Source organism: Hypomesus transpacificus, chromosome 13 (assembly GCF_021917145.1).
Source record: "Hypomesus transpacificus isolate Combined female chromosome 13, fHypTra1, whole genome shotgun sequence".
Taxonomy (NCBI): domain Eukaryota; kingdom Metazoa; phylum Chordata; class Actinopteri; order Osmeriformes; family Osmeridae; genus Hypomesus; species Hypomesus transpacificus.
Window position 1 is genome coordinate 9,637,990 of NC_061072.1, and position 16,006 is coordinate 9,653,995.

Below are 16,006 nucleotides of genomic sequence, written 5' to 3' on the forward strand. Positions count from 1 at the left end.
CTGTTAGACTCCTCCAGTTTTGCAAACAATGACATTCTGTCTTCAAAGGACGAGGTCCACTCTTTCAAAGGAGTCTTATCAACTTTTTGCGATCTAGAAGCCATGATTGGTAAGGGTGTTTGGTTTTGTATCTAAGCAACGAGTCAGGAAAACGTGAAAAGAGGTGGGATAACCTGTATGGACAACCAGAGCCATATAATTTTTTTCTACTTTTTCTATGGCTCTGGGGACAACGAGAAGCCTTGTCCAATAACGACTGTGGTATAATAGAACAGAACAGAAAATAGTGGTATATGTTTGGGGGCGGAGGATAACGTTTTTAAAGAAGCAATAAATACAATTGTCCTTTTTACTGAGTATGTTGGGTGGGACCAAATTCATCCCATGGCCGATTGTGGCCACCAGATGATGCCATTTTTCAAGATAGAATATTTACATTTCTGGCTGCGCGTAATCCGCAGCTCTGAAGACGGTGAACGCATCCAGCCCAGCCCTCTTGCATGCCTTATGTGACGAAAGCTGCGCGTGAAAACCCCAGACAGTACTGCTGTCAGCATCAACAGCTTCTTCCACCGGAGCAACTAGGTCGACGAAGATGGACTAAAAACCAAAGGGCGAGGCAACGATTGGAAATGTTCAGGTAGCTATTGAACTGATTAACGTGATTTATCTGTGTCGTTGTACATGGCTATTGATGTTGAAATAATGTATCATTGTCTCTAGTTTTATCATGACAAATACATAAAAACGTCCTAGCCAGTTAGCCTAGCTTTAGCTAGATGGATTTGTACCCAGCTACAACAAGCCAGCCAACACATGAGACAGCTGAGTGTAGGTCCTTACTAAGGATCTGACAGTTGCGTGTCAAGTGCTCGGACTCTTACTAGACGGCAACGCGTTTTAAACCCCGTAGATTTGTCAGTTGTTGGAAATATTATATATTTAGACTTGGTATGCAGGTGTGGTGATGCACCCCGTGTGGTGACATACCCCATGTGTAACGTTATAAGAGTGGATGGCGTGCTAAAAGCTGAGAGAAATGTACTGTAGATGCATTGTGAGCGTGCCGTTAATGAGATATGGTTTACTGCCATGCCTTATCTTCATGGTATAAAGCTATATAGGCTGTCTTTTTGAAAGATCACAAGAGCTCACAAATGTCCATGGATATTTGACTGTTAAATTTCTGTAATCGTTGCTGTTGTTAAGGAAGGGAGGTACTAGTGACACGTCCTACTAGATTGTCTTCAACCATTTCGAATAGCCGCTATTCTTTCGGCACATTTTATTTGTTTCTCAAATACACAAAACGTGCTCTCCAACGTAAATTTCCTTTAAAACTTTGTGCTGTCTTGTCATATTAACACCTGACTTAAAATGTTGTTATGTTGATGTTAGATGATGATGTTAGAAGTTGGTATATTGTTCTCTCAGTTGGCTTCTCCTGAAATGTATTCAGTGCCTGTCTGAGCCAATCCCAATGCAGAGGGAGATAACAGTATGAGTCCATTGTTAAAGAGGTCTTTTTCTTTCTGTGCAATGGCTCTGTATCTGGATGAGAAATCCTTTGAGTTCTGAGAAAATCTTAAAGTATGCCTATTTCTTAATGTGACTTGTTAGTGAGACTAGTGGCCTATATTCCTTAAACTTCTGGAACGTCTCTATTGTTTCCAAATTAAATACAGGCAGTTTAGCAGATCTCAAATGGTTTCCCTTGAATGTGTGAACTCAACACATAGCCATGCCTACTGTTATTCGGGGGTCTCACTTAATACATTAATACTCACTTAGGGCGATGGTTAGCAATATGTCTGCAGTCTGCCAGGGCAATATTTATGACACTCATGTAGGTTCAGCCTAATGTCCTCGACTGAGATGATTCCATTGGCAGGACATCTCTCAGTCACCGCTCTACGCCCTCTAAGTATAGCCTAGTCACTGTAATGTATGGGACCTCAGGCCATGACCTTAACCCTGTGATGGAATAGGAATGTGTCATTTTGAATCACCACCGCACCTATTTCACTTTTGCCATCGCTAGGCCAATATGCATCCTGTGGTGAATAAATCCAAGGAATATTGATGGATTAAGGGAGGTTGGAGTTTCCAGATTGTATTACCAGGCTAGTCTTTGCTGAGATGATAAAATATTATTCTGACTGTTTGAAACAGACTCTGGCAGTTTTGAGTATTTTAACAGCAGTTGACTCTCTTGTTCTTGTTGATGCTCATCACAAAGTCCTATAACCTAAATTGTGTGTTTGGAACCAGTGTTGTTTAATCTATTGGTTTTAAGCATATTCACTTTGTTTGAGCTATCTATACTTTTTCAGTCTAATCTATGTTAAGACAAGGAGAACTCAGGAGAGGCTCCTATGTTGACTTCTTTCCGTCTAATTTTGATTGATCCTGATCTGCAGTGTCTGTGTCCTGGTGGGACCTGACCTAACCCCTGCAATGCTGCTGTCTGTTGAGCACTCTGTCCTGCAGGCCATGGGAGGTCAGAGAATCAATCAGGCAACAGGCCACAGGAGGGAGAGTTGTTGCTGGCTTGGTTTAGCTTAGGCCTAACAGTATGGGCCACAATAGACTCGAAGCCAGCAAGGATGGTGGAAAGTGAACAACGCAGGTCCCACTTCCTATGCCCTCAGGAGCAGCCTGGACACAAATAGCTTCTAGTTTGTTGCGATGGAACTTCATCGATCAGTGAGCGGGATACTGAGGACAAAAGGTCACTCTGTCAACTATCGCCTAGTCTGCCCTAAAGAATCATCCCAGCCAAGCACACTGTGCTGTGTTTTGGATCACATTCATCTGGCATTAGTGAAGCTGAAGATGGTACAGTATTAGATTGAGTTGGGCTGTGGGCGATTAGGCTATAGCCTACTGTGTTGTATGCTGTGTCAACATCAGCAGGAAGGATCTTACTGTTTTCTATTTGTGTTTCAGATTGGGATGACCATGGATACAGATATGATACCAAAATTCTCCTCCAAAGATGAGGAGATCGACTTTTGGAAGTCACACTCCCTCAAGTACAAGAAGAGGTAGGTAACCAGCTATGAATTCCTATTTGGCTACATAACTCACACACACACAGCATAACTTACACACACACAGCATAACTTACACACACACTGCCTAACTTACACACACACAGCCTAACCTTTCTACACAGACTAACTTCTTTTAACTTCGGCTGGATTGGGCTCAGAGCTTTTGGTCTACACTTTACTCTTTTTAGAAATTCTGGTGTAGATGTATAGTCTGTGGTGACACTGTGCCTGGGAACAGTATCACCTTTAGATAGAATATTCCCAAAGCCAGTCTTGTTACGTGGATAAAGCAGTAAAGATGGCAGATCCAGTTTCACCTTTTGAAAACACATTATGTAGGAGCAGCCTCAGGAATTCTCTTGAAACAGCCTTCCTCCAAAGGGACAGATCTTTTTTCACATCGGAAAGTAAAACCTTTTGTGTGTTTTATCTCTAAATGGAATTACGTCAAAGAGGTGTTGTGGTTTTTTGTTATTTTTCCTTAACAGTAAGAGCTTGGTAGCTTGACACTGTTGGAATTATTTCTGGTCTATTTCCCTGGGTGTACATCCATGTTACGCTGGATTCCTTGATACAAAAGGACACCGATAAGATCCCGGTGATCTGCAGACACACCCAGCGTAATGGGAAACAAGCTTAGGCTTACACCCAGTTACATAAAAGACTGGACATGTAACCTCTTTAAAGTCAAGGACAATCAAGACCACCTCTGCTCTTCTCCTGTGAGTGTGTGATCTTTGAATCGGTTAAGTATTTGCTATAGCCTAAAGTTACTTCCAGTAAAGTACAGCTTAATGAAGTTGTTGTGTTGCTTGAACATTCTCCAGCACTCACAACAGTGGGGCACAAGATGATGTCCATGTTCACAGTTGGGGTCAAGTTAAATAATCTTGTGTCCTTAACAGTTATATGTATTTATCTATAGATGAATGGTTGGGTATACCCATCACTTTTATCCAAAGCTACATACAAATAGTGTCGTAATATCAGCAGATAACCAATGACATTACTTGGATCTCATCCTCCTCTTGAGAAAAACAAGCTAGAGAAAAGAGCACAGAGAGTGCAGGGCATGAAGAAACTACAGATGTCGGAAAAGAGGAACTGCTGAGTTGAAAGGTCTCTCACTGCCCCCCTGCCCTGACAGGACAGCCTGGAGCTGGTAGTGTTTACTGTTTCGATGGCCTCCCTGGCTCCAGACCCCTTCCAGCCTGTCCCGCCAGTCACATGTCTGTAGCGTGTCCCCTTGGACTCTGCAGCTGCCATTTTTAGACCGCTTTTATCCGTAGCTGTTTTGGACAAGCAGACACTTATATAACCCTCAACACTACATCCTGAAAATCTGCCCTCCCCTGGCCACAGACCCACAGTAGACAGCTATCTGTTTGTTGTTTTGTAATCTATTTATGGGCTGGATGGGTGACTGCTGTGCTGTATTTCACTTTCTGGATGGTAATGTGTTTGTCAAGAGCAATTAAGAGACTTTGTCTCTGTGATTCCCTGTTGAAAGGAATTTTAGTAACTGACAAAAATGTTGGCCTAAGTGATTGTTGACTAAACAACTTTCATTCAAGTGAACTTGAAGTCAGTCGTTAAAATCTATTTTTATACCATCTGTGTCTCACACGACAGGAAATATCACTGTAATAGTTAAATAAATAATAAAGATCTAGGATACGGCCTGTATCCTGGACTGTTATTTAGGCTGACCTTGTTCCTGGCACTGTCTACAAACTAGATAACCTTTTGCTTTAGGAAGTGATGTAACTATAATAATTATGTAATATATTGTGTACTACTGTATCCCCAACCCTAACAGAGACACCCCCTTTTCCCCCAAATATGTCTTCCCTAACTTTAGAGAAGGTTATAAAGGGGGAACAGGAAGCAGATTGTCAATCTGACAAAACTCTGCAGGTTTATGCATTTTAGTCAGCGCTCCAATCCAGTTGTTGTGGCTGTGTGCTGAGCTGTCCTCCCCCTCTACAGCTACCAGGAGGCCCAGGAGGAGCTGCTGGAGTTCCAGGAGGGCAGCAGGGAGCTGGAGGCCGAGCTGGAGACTCAGCTGGGCCAGGCGGAGCATCGCATGAGAGACCTGCACTCTGACAACCAGAGACTCAAGGCTGATGTGGACTCGCTCAAGGTAAACATGAGGGTTCTCACCAGATTCAATCATACTCAGGGTTTCCCGCAGCACTTTTCAGTTAAGGTGGCCACCTAAGCAACACACGCCTGCCGCCTTAACTACGTAGTCAAAAAAACTAACAAACTTTACCACCCTAGCTAACACATTTTCTGCGGGAAACCCTGCGTACTGGACACAGTCCAAAGTACATTTTAGACTTAGTTTCATATTTCAGATCTTCTTTCTTAACCCTTGCCACTGGACATGTATGTACTGTTTTGGACTTAGCTTACCTGCTGACACAAGCACAATTGTAAACCAAAACTCCTGTGTCCTGTGTTGAATTTAATAATTGATTATTCTTTCAAGATGCCATACATCATCATTTGTCTCCAGAGACTGAAATCCCATTGTTGCAGCAGGTGCAGCCTACCCTATCCACCAGAGGCCTTACCCAGACATTCTAAACATTACTCTACTAGATGGAAATATATTTCGCACCGTGAGGTACAAGGAAGAAATGTCCTCGATATCCCAACTCTGGTCACAATTGGCACCTGTGCTTTCCTGGGCCTCAGTTGATCATTCCAGCTGCGCCAGCATGAACGTCATGAACAACACATCAGTCTCTCTCCTATGTGTGTTTTCGCTCCATAATTAGTGAAGAATTAGAATTGAACAGAGCTCCAAGCCCTATGTTCACATGACGGTATATCTCCAGCCATGCAAATCAAGTCCGCCCATGGAGAGAAGAACATATGTTAGGAATGAGGTTCGATTGGTGGCCTATTCATCTATACGATTTCTTTCTTTATTTGATTTTTTTTCCCTAGGCAAATATGTAAGAAGGCACTCGCGTTCGTGTCTGTGACACGGACAAACCTCCAGGGATGGGGTCATTCTCCCTAAGGTTATAGGAATCTGTTTGTACAGTCAGTGACGAGTCCTGTAAAAGCAACAGCTCATGTCTCATGTTATGTTTGTTTAGTGAAGGCACAGTATTTGAGTGTGACGCATTCACAATGGCATTTCAGAACTGTTATGGGAAGAGTGACCCAGGTTACTCAATTGATGCCTACATGACTGTGCAGATATACAGTATGTCAGACAGGCTGACAAGGCCGGGATAAACCATTGAGCTGAATCGTTAGAGAGCTGGAGATGTGGGTCACATGCCTGAGAATGGGAGAGCAGCGGAGCATGAAACAGCAGTCTGAAAAATAGATGTTAAAATCTAGGTTAACTTCTCCCTCTAACCGATATGGTCGCATATGGAATTTGTAGAACCTATGTCCCTGGTAAAGTAAATGTAAAGTACATGGTTGAATGTGAAACCCCCTTTTTCTCTCGCTCTTTTTTTCTTCCACTCCCTGTCCTTCTCTCCTCCCTCCCTCCACCCCCACCCCCCCCCTGCAGGAGAAGCTGGAGCAGCAGTATTCCCAGAGCTATAAGCAGATCTCCGTGCTGGAGGACGACCTGGGCCAGACACGCAGCATCAAGGAGCAGCTCCACAAATACGTCAGAGAACTGGAGCAGTCCAACGATGACCTGGAGAGGGCCAAGAGGTCAGCAAACACACAGTCAACACGCATATGAACATACTACCACAACCCCACAGGAGAGGCCTGAATACCTGAAATGTGATATATAACCCCAAGTCATTTGAAAACTAGTACACCCCCAAATACATTTTAGAAATGCATACAGTGGCCTACATTAGGCCTGTGCCGACTGCAGTTGATCACAGGTCTGACATCCTAACCGGCCCAGCTGTTTTGATGGAGGTATATTCCCTAGTTAATTTCCTCAATGGGAGTAATCAGTACACCAATGCGAAATCCCCTTTCCAGTTATTGTGGGCAAGAGGCCCAAGTGGATCTGATTGCTGTAATTGGTTTGAATGGGATTCAGATTAGTGCTACCAAAGATGCCAGAGATGTAAATTCCTCAGAGGAATGATTAGTCTATCCCTGACAGGAAATACATCAGTCTTTTTATTTTAACCAAACAAGATGCATGACACTGACACGCACATAGTTCATTTCTTCATGCTTATTTAATAATATTTCATACCTTTCCTCCCTACTTCACTCTTTCTCTCTCTTTCTGTACCTTTGACCCTCTAATCCAGGGCTACCATTGTGTCTCTGGAGGACTTTGAGCAGCGTTTGAACCAGGCCATCGAGCGGAACGCCTTCCTGGAGAGTGAGCTTGACGAGAAGGAATCCCTCCTGGTCTCGGTGCAGAGATTAAAGGATGAAGCCAGAGGTGCTTATTGACCTGTTCTTACTCGCTAACAACATCTCTACTCATTTGCACACCGTTGCTCCGCCTCTCATCTTTTCATCATTGGTGTGAAATGAAAAAACCCGCATTCTCACAGCATCAGAGGTTGTCGGGTTTTTCGGGGCGGCCCCCAGTCGTGGTAAACGTGCCCGTGCCTCTCCGACAGATTTACGCCAGGAGCTCGCCGTCCGAGAGCGTCAGACAGACAGGATGTCTGCTCCCAGCTCCCCCACCCAGGACCACATCAAGATGGACACTGCTGTGCAGGCTCCTCTGTCTCTGCCTGCTACTCCTCTGGGCCAGAGCCTCGACAACGCCTTCGCCAACCCGACAGGTACGGAGAGGCTCCTGGAACCTTTCGAATGTGTTTTCTTTACTCGACGAGTAGGTCAGTGGTTGTTTATTGTATTTTGTGTTTCCTCAGCGTTGTCCAATGGCTATGGCACCAACTCCCCTCTGACTCCCTCAGCTAGGATATCTGCCCTCAACATTGTTAGCGACTTGCTACGGAAAGTAGGGGTGAGTCGGTCCTCCTCCGCCGCCACACGTTCAGCGTTCCTGCTAAGCCAACGGGGTTCAAGGTCATTTCCCCCCCACCCCCCCCTCCCCCCGTGTCCACCCACCCAACACCTGGCTGTCTGTGTGACGAGAGAATCTTCTCCCTTTGTGTCTCTCTCCCAGGCCTTGGAGTCTAAGCTGGCAGCTTGCAGGAACTTTGCCAAGGACCAGAAAGCCAGGAAGTCGTTTGTTACCGAGAATGGGAACGTGATCAACGGGAACACGGCCAAGTTCTCTCACTCACTCCACACATCGTACTTCGACAAAGCGTGAGTACTCTCTCCTGGAGTCGTTTAGATTTCGGTGATTACTCGCAAGTTACTCACCTGTGTTGAACAAGGGTAGCCGAGGCTTGAATGGGAAAGGGTGGGGATCTCATTGTGATAAGCCTCTTATGTCAAATGGATTGAGGCATGATGCTTCTACCTTTGTTGATCATCATTCATCCCCTTTCTCCATGATAAAGGATATCTGTTTAAATGGATTTGGTGTTCGCTGTTGCCGGTTAATCTTTCAGAGTGTTTGTTTAGACGACATGTTGTAATTAAGGGAGGATGTTCGCGGGAGTGTTTTAAAGCCATGAAAGATGATAAATATTCTGTTGATAATGTTGATGACAGTGAGCAGGAGGAGGAGGGGTGGATGAGCCACCCAGTCTTAGACCTGTGTGTTTTCCCCCAGCAGGAGAGAGAAGGTCATATTCCCTGCATTAATTCTGGGTAATGCTTCTTCCGTTACCCTGAGTGTGGGTAGATTCACCTGCATGCTGCTTTAACCAGCCTCCTGTCCTGTCATGTAATGCTGGGTAGAGTTACTCACTGTGGGCTGGATGAGGTCATCACTGTCTCCACTAACCACCCACTAACCACTCCTGGGGGTGGTGTCATTCTCCCTGCTTTGTTCTCTTCTTTTTGTTTTCTTTTTCTTTTTTTACTCTTAGCTGATAGCTGATAGATATCCTTTTCATTGATTTGTCTGTCTGTCTGCTGGTGTGAGTAGTGATTCTAGTTATTGATCATGTTTGGGAGAAGGGTCATTGGTGGCGAGCTCGAGATGAAATGTGGTGATGCGGTGCATGATGTTTAGTCCCCTTTGCCCAGGTTACCGCCAATAATGACTACTACTGTACACAGTTAAGTGTACTACCGATGGATGACTGTGTGCTGTCATGCCAACTCCTGTGTCCTCTACTGAGGTCTCCTACCAGAGCACATGTCCATTACCATGGAGATGGGCTGTGTGAGAGGCAGTAGGAACAGTGGCTTACCCTTCTGCTGATGTGAAGGAGTAGCTGATTGGCTGAGCGTGCAGATTGGTACACAAGGTCACAGTTTTCACCCGCAGGTTGAAGTTGGAGCATGAAGTCTGCACTAGATTTCAAGCGGGTTGTAAGATTGGTGACCGTTTTGGATATAGGTAGAAATAGGGACAGCAACCTCCTTCTCCTACCATGTCCAGCAGTCCAGAAGTGTTTCCCTGCTAGGCAGGTACCATTTAACACACTTGATCTGTAGCCCTCAGCCCTAACATACAGTATCAGCCTGTGGACTGTTGCCAAGCATGGGCATGGTTTCACCGTTGGTGTTCCATCAGTGATGCTAACCAGACAGAGTGGTAACCTTTAACACACTGCCTGTGTCCTGTAAACACAACTCCTTTACTTCACATTCTCCAGCAGGGCTTTTTCTAGTCGCTGCCTTCTATGTGATCTGTTGATGTCATCTAGTTCCATAAATGGCTGCACGTGCATGGTAGGTGGCGACCCAGGGGGTTGGAAGCATCCCCTGTGTGTGTGTGTGTGTGTGTGTGTGTGTGTAGGTGTGTGTGTGTGTGTGTGTGTGTGTGTGTGTGTGTGTGGTGTATGAGACAGTGTCAGTTGTCAGGAACATAATGAGGAGAGATTGAGAAGAAGCTTGCTGTGTGACTTGGGTCACTGGTTTGTCCTGTGTTGGCAACGTCTGTCCACCACATTGACTGCGGCTTCAAATACGGCCTTTGTTTGGTTAACAGCTGAGAGAAGCAGGTCATGGTGGCTAAAAGTGATATCTGGTCCATCAGATAGGCATGTAGTTCAAATTCATACTATTCAAATGTCACGTAATAACAAAATTGTAGTTTTTACCTTAGGTTTTGTCGTATAGGCAGACACAGCTGCCATAACTTAGCTCTCTATCAATGATGATGTTTTATAGAAACAACTGTAACCCTAACCCTGAGAGGATTTGACCCGTGTTGTTTGTTTCTGCAGCAGGCCGGTGAATGGACTAGACCCTGGCACCCTGACGGCCATCACAGCTCCCCCTTCTGCCTCCCCCCCTGGCCTTCTGCCTTTAACCGTGTGACGGTGTTGTACCCCAGAAAGCCCCTAATTTACAACCCCACTCTCCCCACTCTGTCCACTGCCTGTGGACCGAATATTGTGTGGACATCTACAGACTCCAGAGAGCACAGAGAATGGCTAGCACTATAAAACACTTTTCACACTGTAATTCTGGCCCTTTTTGCAGTCACTGCACTGTGTGTTATGACGAGTCAGTACTTGTGGGTATGTCCTGTATATGTTTATCTGATATACATATATATGTTTTTTTGTTTGTCTGTCTCTGGGGGCTAAATGCAAACATCTGAATTACTGTAATATCTTCATCTAGCAGCTGTGACCCAGACTGTGGTTTGCAGGAATGGGATTGCCAGCATTAATGGGATGGCACATGTGCTCGATGGGTTAAATAGCCTGAAATGATTTTTTGCCATGTGGACTGGCTCCTCACATGTTTGCCATAAATAATTGAGGGAAGTTTAAACCTTCAATGTCAACCTTTTAAACCATCTGTCTTTACTCTTACAGCCATGAGGGTTACAGTGTGTTGTTCTATTATTTCTGCATACAATAGTTTGTTTGTCTATAACTTGTTACAAAGTATCAGTTGGTTACATTAAAAAGGGAAGAGATGTTACTTATGTTATTGAACCATATGAGTGTGCACAATATTGGTCATATTGATCGTTATTTACAGATGTCCACTGAAGTAGTACTGACCATTTGTTTTCCTTTGGAGTTTAAACAGAAACTACCACCATTTTGAATCTCCTCTGGCATTTAAATGTTAGTATTTTATGATGTTTCTTGAAAATGTCACAACACCATTATAAGCAAGTGTAGCACTTGACCTTGTGCGGATATTTACGTTTCATTCAAGTGCAATATTGCTTGTTTGTCCTCTTCATGTAAAATGTTTTAATTTATTTCCGATTTCTTTAATGGCATGTGTTTAAATAAAAAGGATATAATCATACATTTGTCATCATACATGTATTATATGATGATTTACAACCCGTTGTCTGTCTTAACGTGAAAATAAAAAACTATGCCAATCTAGTCTCAAATATATTTTGGTAGCTGTTGATAAATTTGATATTTGCATGTTTATTATTTGGTAAATTATGAACATTTTTATAAACAAAGGTAGATATCTCCCTCTGGTGGTAGGTGGCTGTACATTCAGTCGCAGCTCTGAATTTACCTGTTCTGATTCTATACATTTATTTCAAGGTAATATCAAATAGACCAAACTTACAGGAATTATTTAGTTTTATTACAGGTGAACCAAACCTTAATAATAGGAGGTTGCATCAAATATACAGATTTTTGCACTAATTTCTAAGACAATTAAACTTGTTGAACTTGAATTATAACAAGTATTGGCCAGGTTTCCCAGATTCGTTAAGAAGCTCTTAACGCTAAGAACGTCTTAAGAACGTTCTAAGGGCGCCTTAGAACGCTATTAGAACGTTCTTAAGAAGATCTTAGCGTTAAGAGCTTCTTAACAAATCTGGGAAACCCGGCCATTATCAGTCCATGCACGTAATTTGAAAACATCTCAGTTTGGGTAAAGAGCTTACAAACTGCATCTGAACCGTATTTTCAAAACCCTCACAACAGGTGGATCACATCCCTCCATCACCTTTTTCACAATCAATATTTTTCCGACTGAACAGTCGATTTCACGTCACAAGAAAGTTAATGTAGTGCCACCTCAACTGGAGGGAGTCTACTGTTTGTTGTGCCTAGGTGAAGAGCCATTCTTTCACATGCCTCCTTTCTTATCCGCTAGCTCCTCCATCTGCCTGTGTCTTCTCTCCAAGATCTCCATCAGTTTGGCTTCATTACGGGCTCGCTCCTGGGCCCGGATCGCTGCGATGTCCTCAAAGAATAGGTGTCTGGGGAAGGCACAGTGCTTTAGAATTAACATGTCACTGTTGCAATCAGTTTTGGTAGATAGTTTGTAGATATTTCTGGTATCAGTACTTCAGCACCTTTTTTTCATTACACAAATATCTGTACTTTGTATTTCTTACATTTTTAAACCAGGCTCTTTATAAATACGAGTTATTCTACTTGACAGAATGATGTGTGTACTTTTGCCATCTCTGGTGGAACAAGATGAGATGTTGACTGTTTTGGCCCTGGGATATGCATTGTGTTATGTTGAACTTTGTCTATCATTTGGCAATTAATCAGAACTGCTGAATGATAAGAGGTGTGAATGCAAAGTCAGAAATTCAGTGTTGACAAGTTGTTGCCAAGCAATGTTGCATGTATACTCGCATTTTTGTTTAGTTATGGGGGACGTAAGATAGGCTGGTCAAGGTTATTGAATCAATTATGGGTTATGTGAGAGTGGATTGTACCATCGTAAACAATTAAGATAGTCGAGGTCAAATGTATCCTTTAGATATATAAAGAATGAGTGTACCTGTTGAAGAAAGCAGTAGCAAGTCCCACGATTAATGTTCCAAACAAAATAGGTTTGGTAAGGCGCTTTACAGTGGACAGTTGATGTTGTTTCATGGTGGGAACCAGTTAGGTGTCCGATTGTAGGACGACGCACAAGATTAACTGTTCAGGGTCTTCTGGCAAATTATTGCCATAATAGTAATATTTTGATAGACTGGCTGTACACACACCCCCTCCAAAACTGTTCAACGACCCTCTCTGTCTGGCATCGCCATGTAAGCGTGCTAAAACTCACGTATCATGCACTTCCGCTCCCTTCATTACAAAACAAATTCTCAAGGGTAGTTAACTTGCTTTTAGTTAAACATACTATTCACATGATATATATGTGTTGCAAAATTCTTGCGACATATATCTCAGCAAACTTAAACAATATTTACTATCCAAATGACTAAAAAATGACTAAATGTAAATCCAAAATCCACTCGCAATGTAGATAACTCTATCATGGAACATTTAAATATATTTATGTTTGTGGGGAGATATTTAGTTGACGGACTTATAGCAGGTCGTTCCAGTGCCTCGAAACGTCAAAGAAAAGTGATTGCAATCAGCTATTAAACAGAAAAGGAGAAAAATAATATATATTTTTTGAAAATACACATATAGTAAGCTATGTGGTTTGAGGAGTATTGTGTTTCCAAAATGTTTAGAAGGTGTAGCTTGATTATTTATTTTTACTAGTCAGATCAAGGCTACGATGTCAGGGAAGCCGGGAAATTCGACAGGATCTGATCGTTTTGAATACTTACAATCACTAGTTACCGAATTTCAGGACACAGACAGTGAAGGTGCGTAGCAATAATTATTTTTTAAAACATGTATCAACGATATTTAATCTTGATGTTGGTTGATATTTTACCTTAACAAATTCTAAGATTTCCAACATGTTTGTGAACTGCATGGGCTAGTCTACCCATTCTAACGTTGAAAATATTGCTATCATTTAGAGGCCAAAGAGCAAGTACTGGCGAATTTGGCAAATTTTGCATATGACCCCAGAAACATGGTGGACCTACGAACGCTTCAGGTGATGGACCTCTTTTTGGACATGCTCACAGAAGATAATGAGAACTTTGTTGAATTTGGGATGGGTAAGTATTGTGCACACAGATCAGATGTTGTACGCAAAGGTGCTTGAAAAGTCCTCCCACTCAACAGAGAGATGCAAGGTAGCTTACTCTGTCTTCACTCATTTCTTTCAGGAGGGCTGTGTAACATGAGTATGGACCCTGAGTGCCGAGACCAGATCCTGCAGAGTGATGGCATCGCCTTGGTAACCAGCTGCCTGTCAAGCCGGCGAGAGGAGACGGTACTGTCGGCCATCTCCACACTCATGAATCTCACCACGGCGGCCTCCCGCTCTCTCACCACAGACACCACGGTGGTGCAGTGCATGCTGCGCTTTTCCCTCTCTCAGAACCCACGCTTGCGCAACCTGGCCTCTGTGTTTGTTCAGGACTACTGCACGAGGCAGCAGGTGGCCAGGGCAGAGGAGCGATTGCAGGGCCACCATCAGACCACTCTGGGGATCCCTCTGCCCAAGGATTAGTATGGACATAGAGGAACGCGGTTGCCTCTGGTCCTTTTAGACTGGATATCTGATGGACTGATTAATCTATACTCTGAGACAGTGACTGGACTCAGGCAGGATCACACTGCCTGGGACTGCACAAGGATGGTTTGACAGAAAACAGTCTGACAGATTTTATTGTATTGGCTGAACATGTTGTCGTTGGTAGTTACTGTCCTTGAACAAGGTCTACATTGCTACAACATGTCACTGCCATATGAGGGAGATGATGCCCCTTTTTTGGTCAGCAAGGACTGGTTGATGGATGACTGCTGTGTATAATGCCTGCTATGCATTTGGCTACTATCAAATCTAGTTTTAAAGGTGAGCACTACCAGTGGTTGATGGATCTATTTGATAATAGACATTGGTCATGAACTCTCAATACATTTAGTAAGCAAATGTCCCTTGTGAATTGTAATGTTATTTTCCTTTTTATACATTCATTAAACAATCATCCTTACTTTTTCATCAGTGCATTCCTTGCTAACACGTGAGGCAGCACATGAAGACCAGAGACTCCTCAGTTCTGTTGAATGTGTCTCAGGTCCAGACCTCAAAGCAGCCTGCTCCTGCTAAGCATCATGTGCAGAGCACATGTCCTGGGTGGACCTGAAAGGAAATTCTACACAGCTGGGAGTCTTCATGCATGTGTGCGTTTGTAGCGTTCCAAAGGTTTACTGGACGTCCACCTGCCACTGAGATCAATAGGAAAATGAACTGTAATCGTAAATATGACTTTACGTCCGGTAGAAGAAGCTGACCCCCCAGATTTTAATTGTATAATTCGCACCCTGTTTCTAACCAAACTAAAGAGAATCTTCCTGAGATTAACAAGCGTTTGGCTGAGAGGAGAGACAATATTTATGAAGTGAAATAGAAATTAGACTCGATGGAACACATGCTTACCCACTGAGCCACAGAGGTTTCCTGCAAAGTTCCTTTCTACAAAACAGTGTAATTGCCCTTATGACACTACTAAATGCCAAAGGACAACATATGTTTTGTTTCTGCTAATGCCAAGTTATAAAACAGAATACTCTGCCTTCTAATCATACTTATAAAACAAGTGAAAGTTTGCTGAAGTATTTTTAAGTACTCGTTCACAAAATACTGTGACAATAAGTAGAACTTTCTTGAATATACTTATTTATTTTTGAAACACGGATAAATACTAAACAGAAATGTGAAGCTTATCCTCTATTAGGGGTGGGAATCTTTTGGTACTTCACGATTCTTGGGGTCACGATTTGATAAAAAATTGATCGAATTTGATTTTGAATCAAATCGCGATTCAATATATGCTTACATAATAAATAAAAAAATGTGAATCGATGTGAATCGCAAGAAGACTGAATCGCGATTCATATGTGAATCAATTTCCCCCCCCAATCCTAGTACTTAGTGTTGAATGACATTTAATTAGGTTGCTAATGTGATTGCTTTATCTGTAAATTAAATTTATGTTTTTTTCAATGACTGAATTAATTGAAATAAAGATTTTTTCAGAAATTCTTTGAATATTTTTTTGGTTATGCGTTGTGTAGATCTTAAATTTCAATCTTTATGGTCTTAAAATGTCTTAAAAAGGTCTTATTTGACTTACTAAA

The 16,006-nt window shown here is 42.8% G+C and overlaps 2 protein-coding genes and 1 long non-coding RNA gene across 9 annotated transcripts; 2 read left to right on the forward strand and 1 right to left on the reverse strand.

The window, feature by feature from the left end:
• The first annotated feature begins 528 nt into the window (after positions 1-528).
• On the forward strand, positions 529-11,321 carry ndel1a (nudE neurodevelopment protein 1-like 1a). 6 transcript variants are annotated; one of them, XM_047032513.1, is made up of 11 exons: positions 529-640; positions 2,950-3,047; positions 5,046-5,199; positions 6,598-6,746; positions 7,313-7,449; positions 7,634-7,801; positions 7,892-7,986; positions 8,149-8,294; positions 8,710-8,744; positions 9,701-9,776; positions 10,274-11,321. In XM_047032513.1, exons 2-10 carry the CDS (start codon positions 2,956-2,958, stop codon positions 9,739-9,741), a joined length of 1,017 nt encoding a protein of 338 aa, XP_046888469.1. In that variant the 5' UTR covers positions 529-640; positions 2,950-2,955; the 3' UTR covers positions 9,742-9,776; positions 10,274-11,321. The 6 variants fall into 6 exon arrangements, with proteins under 6 accessions (XP_046888469.1, XP_046888472.1, XP_046888468.1 ...); XM_047032516.1 differs by lacking the exon at positions 9,701-9,776 and having other exon boundaries at positions 10,277-10,299; XM_047032515.1 differs by lacking the exon at positions 9,701-9,776 and having other exon boundaries at positions 530-640.
• LOC124475717 lies at positions 10,730-13,297 on the reverse strand. The gene is made up of 2 exons (XR_006956961.1): positions 12,783-13,297; positions 10,730-12,246 (listed from the first exon to the last, which is right to left on the reverse strand). It is a non-coding gene; the product is annotated as an uncharacterized LOC124475717 (long non-coding RNA).
• Positions 13,298-13,308: 11 nt separating this feature from the next.
• armc7 (armadillo repeat containing 7) lies at positions 13,309-15,893 on the forward strand. Of its 2 annotated transcripts, XR_006956962.1 has the most exons (4): positions 13,309-13,614; positions 13,774-13,917; positions 14,029-14,720; positions 14,872-15,893. XR_006956962.1 is itself a non-coding variant. In XM_047032525.1 (3 exons), exons 1-3 carry the CDS (start codon positions 13,524-13,526, stop codon positions 14,373-14,375), a joined length of 582 nt encoding a protein of 193 aa, XP_046888481.1. In that variant the 5' UTR covers positions 13,309-13,523; the 3' UTR covers positions 14,376-14,865. The 2 variants fall into 2 exon arrangements, 1 of the variants encoding a protein (XP_046888481.1); XM_047032525.1 differs by lacking the exon at positions 14,872-15,893 and having other exon boundaries at positions 14,029-14,865.
• The last annotated feature ends 113 nt before the right edge of the window (positions 15,894-16,006 follow it).

Coding starts and splice junctions, on each gene's coding strand:
- armc7 (XM_047032525.1), top strand. CDS start 13,524: ATGTCAGGGAAGCCGGGAAATTCGACAGGATCTGATCGTTTTGAATAC. Junction 13,615..13,773: donor TCAGGACACAGACAGTGAAG/GTGCGTAGCAAT, acceptor GCTATCATTTAG/AGGCCAAAGAGCAAGTACTG. Junction 13,918..14,028: donor CTTTGTTGAATTTGGGATGG/GTAAGTATTGTG, acceptor CATTTCTTTCAG/GAGGGCTGTGTAACATGAGT.
- ndel1a (XM_047032510.1), top strand. CDS start 2,956: ATGACCATGGATACAGATATGATACCAAAATTCTCCTCCAAAGATGAG. Junction 3,048..5,045: donor TCCCTCAAGTACAAGAAGAG/GTAGGTAACCAG, acceptor CCCCCTCTACAG/CTACCAGGAGGCCCAGGAGG. Junction 7,802..7,891: donor CGCCTTCGCCAACCCGACAG/GTACGGAGAGGC, acceptor GTGTTTCCTCAG/CGTTGTCCAATGGCTATGGC.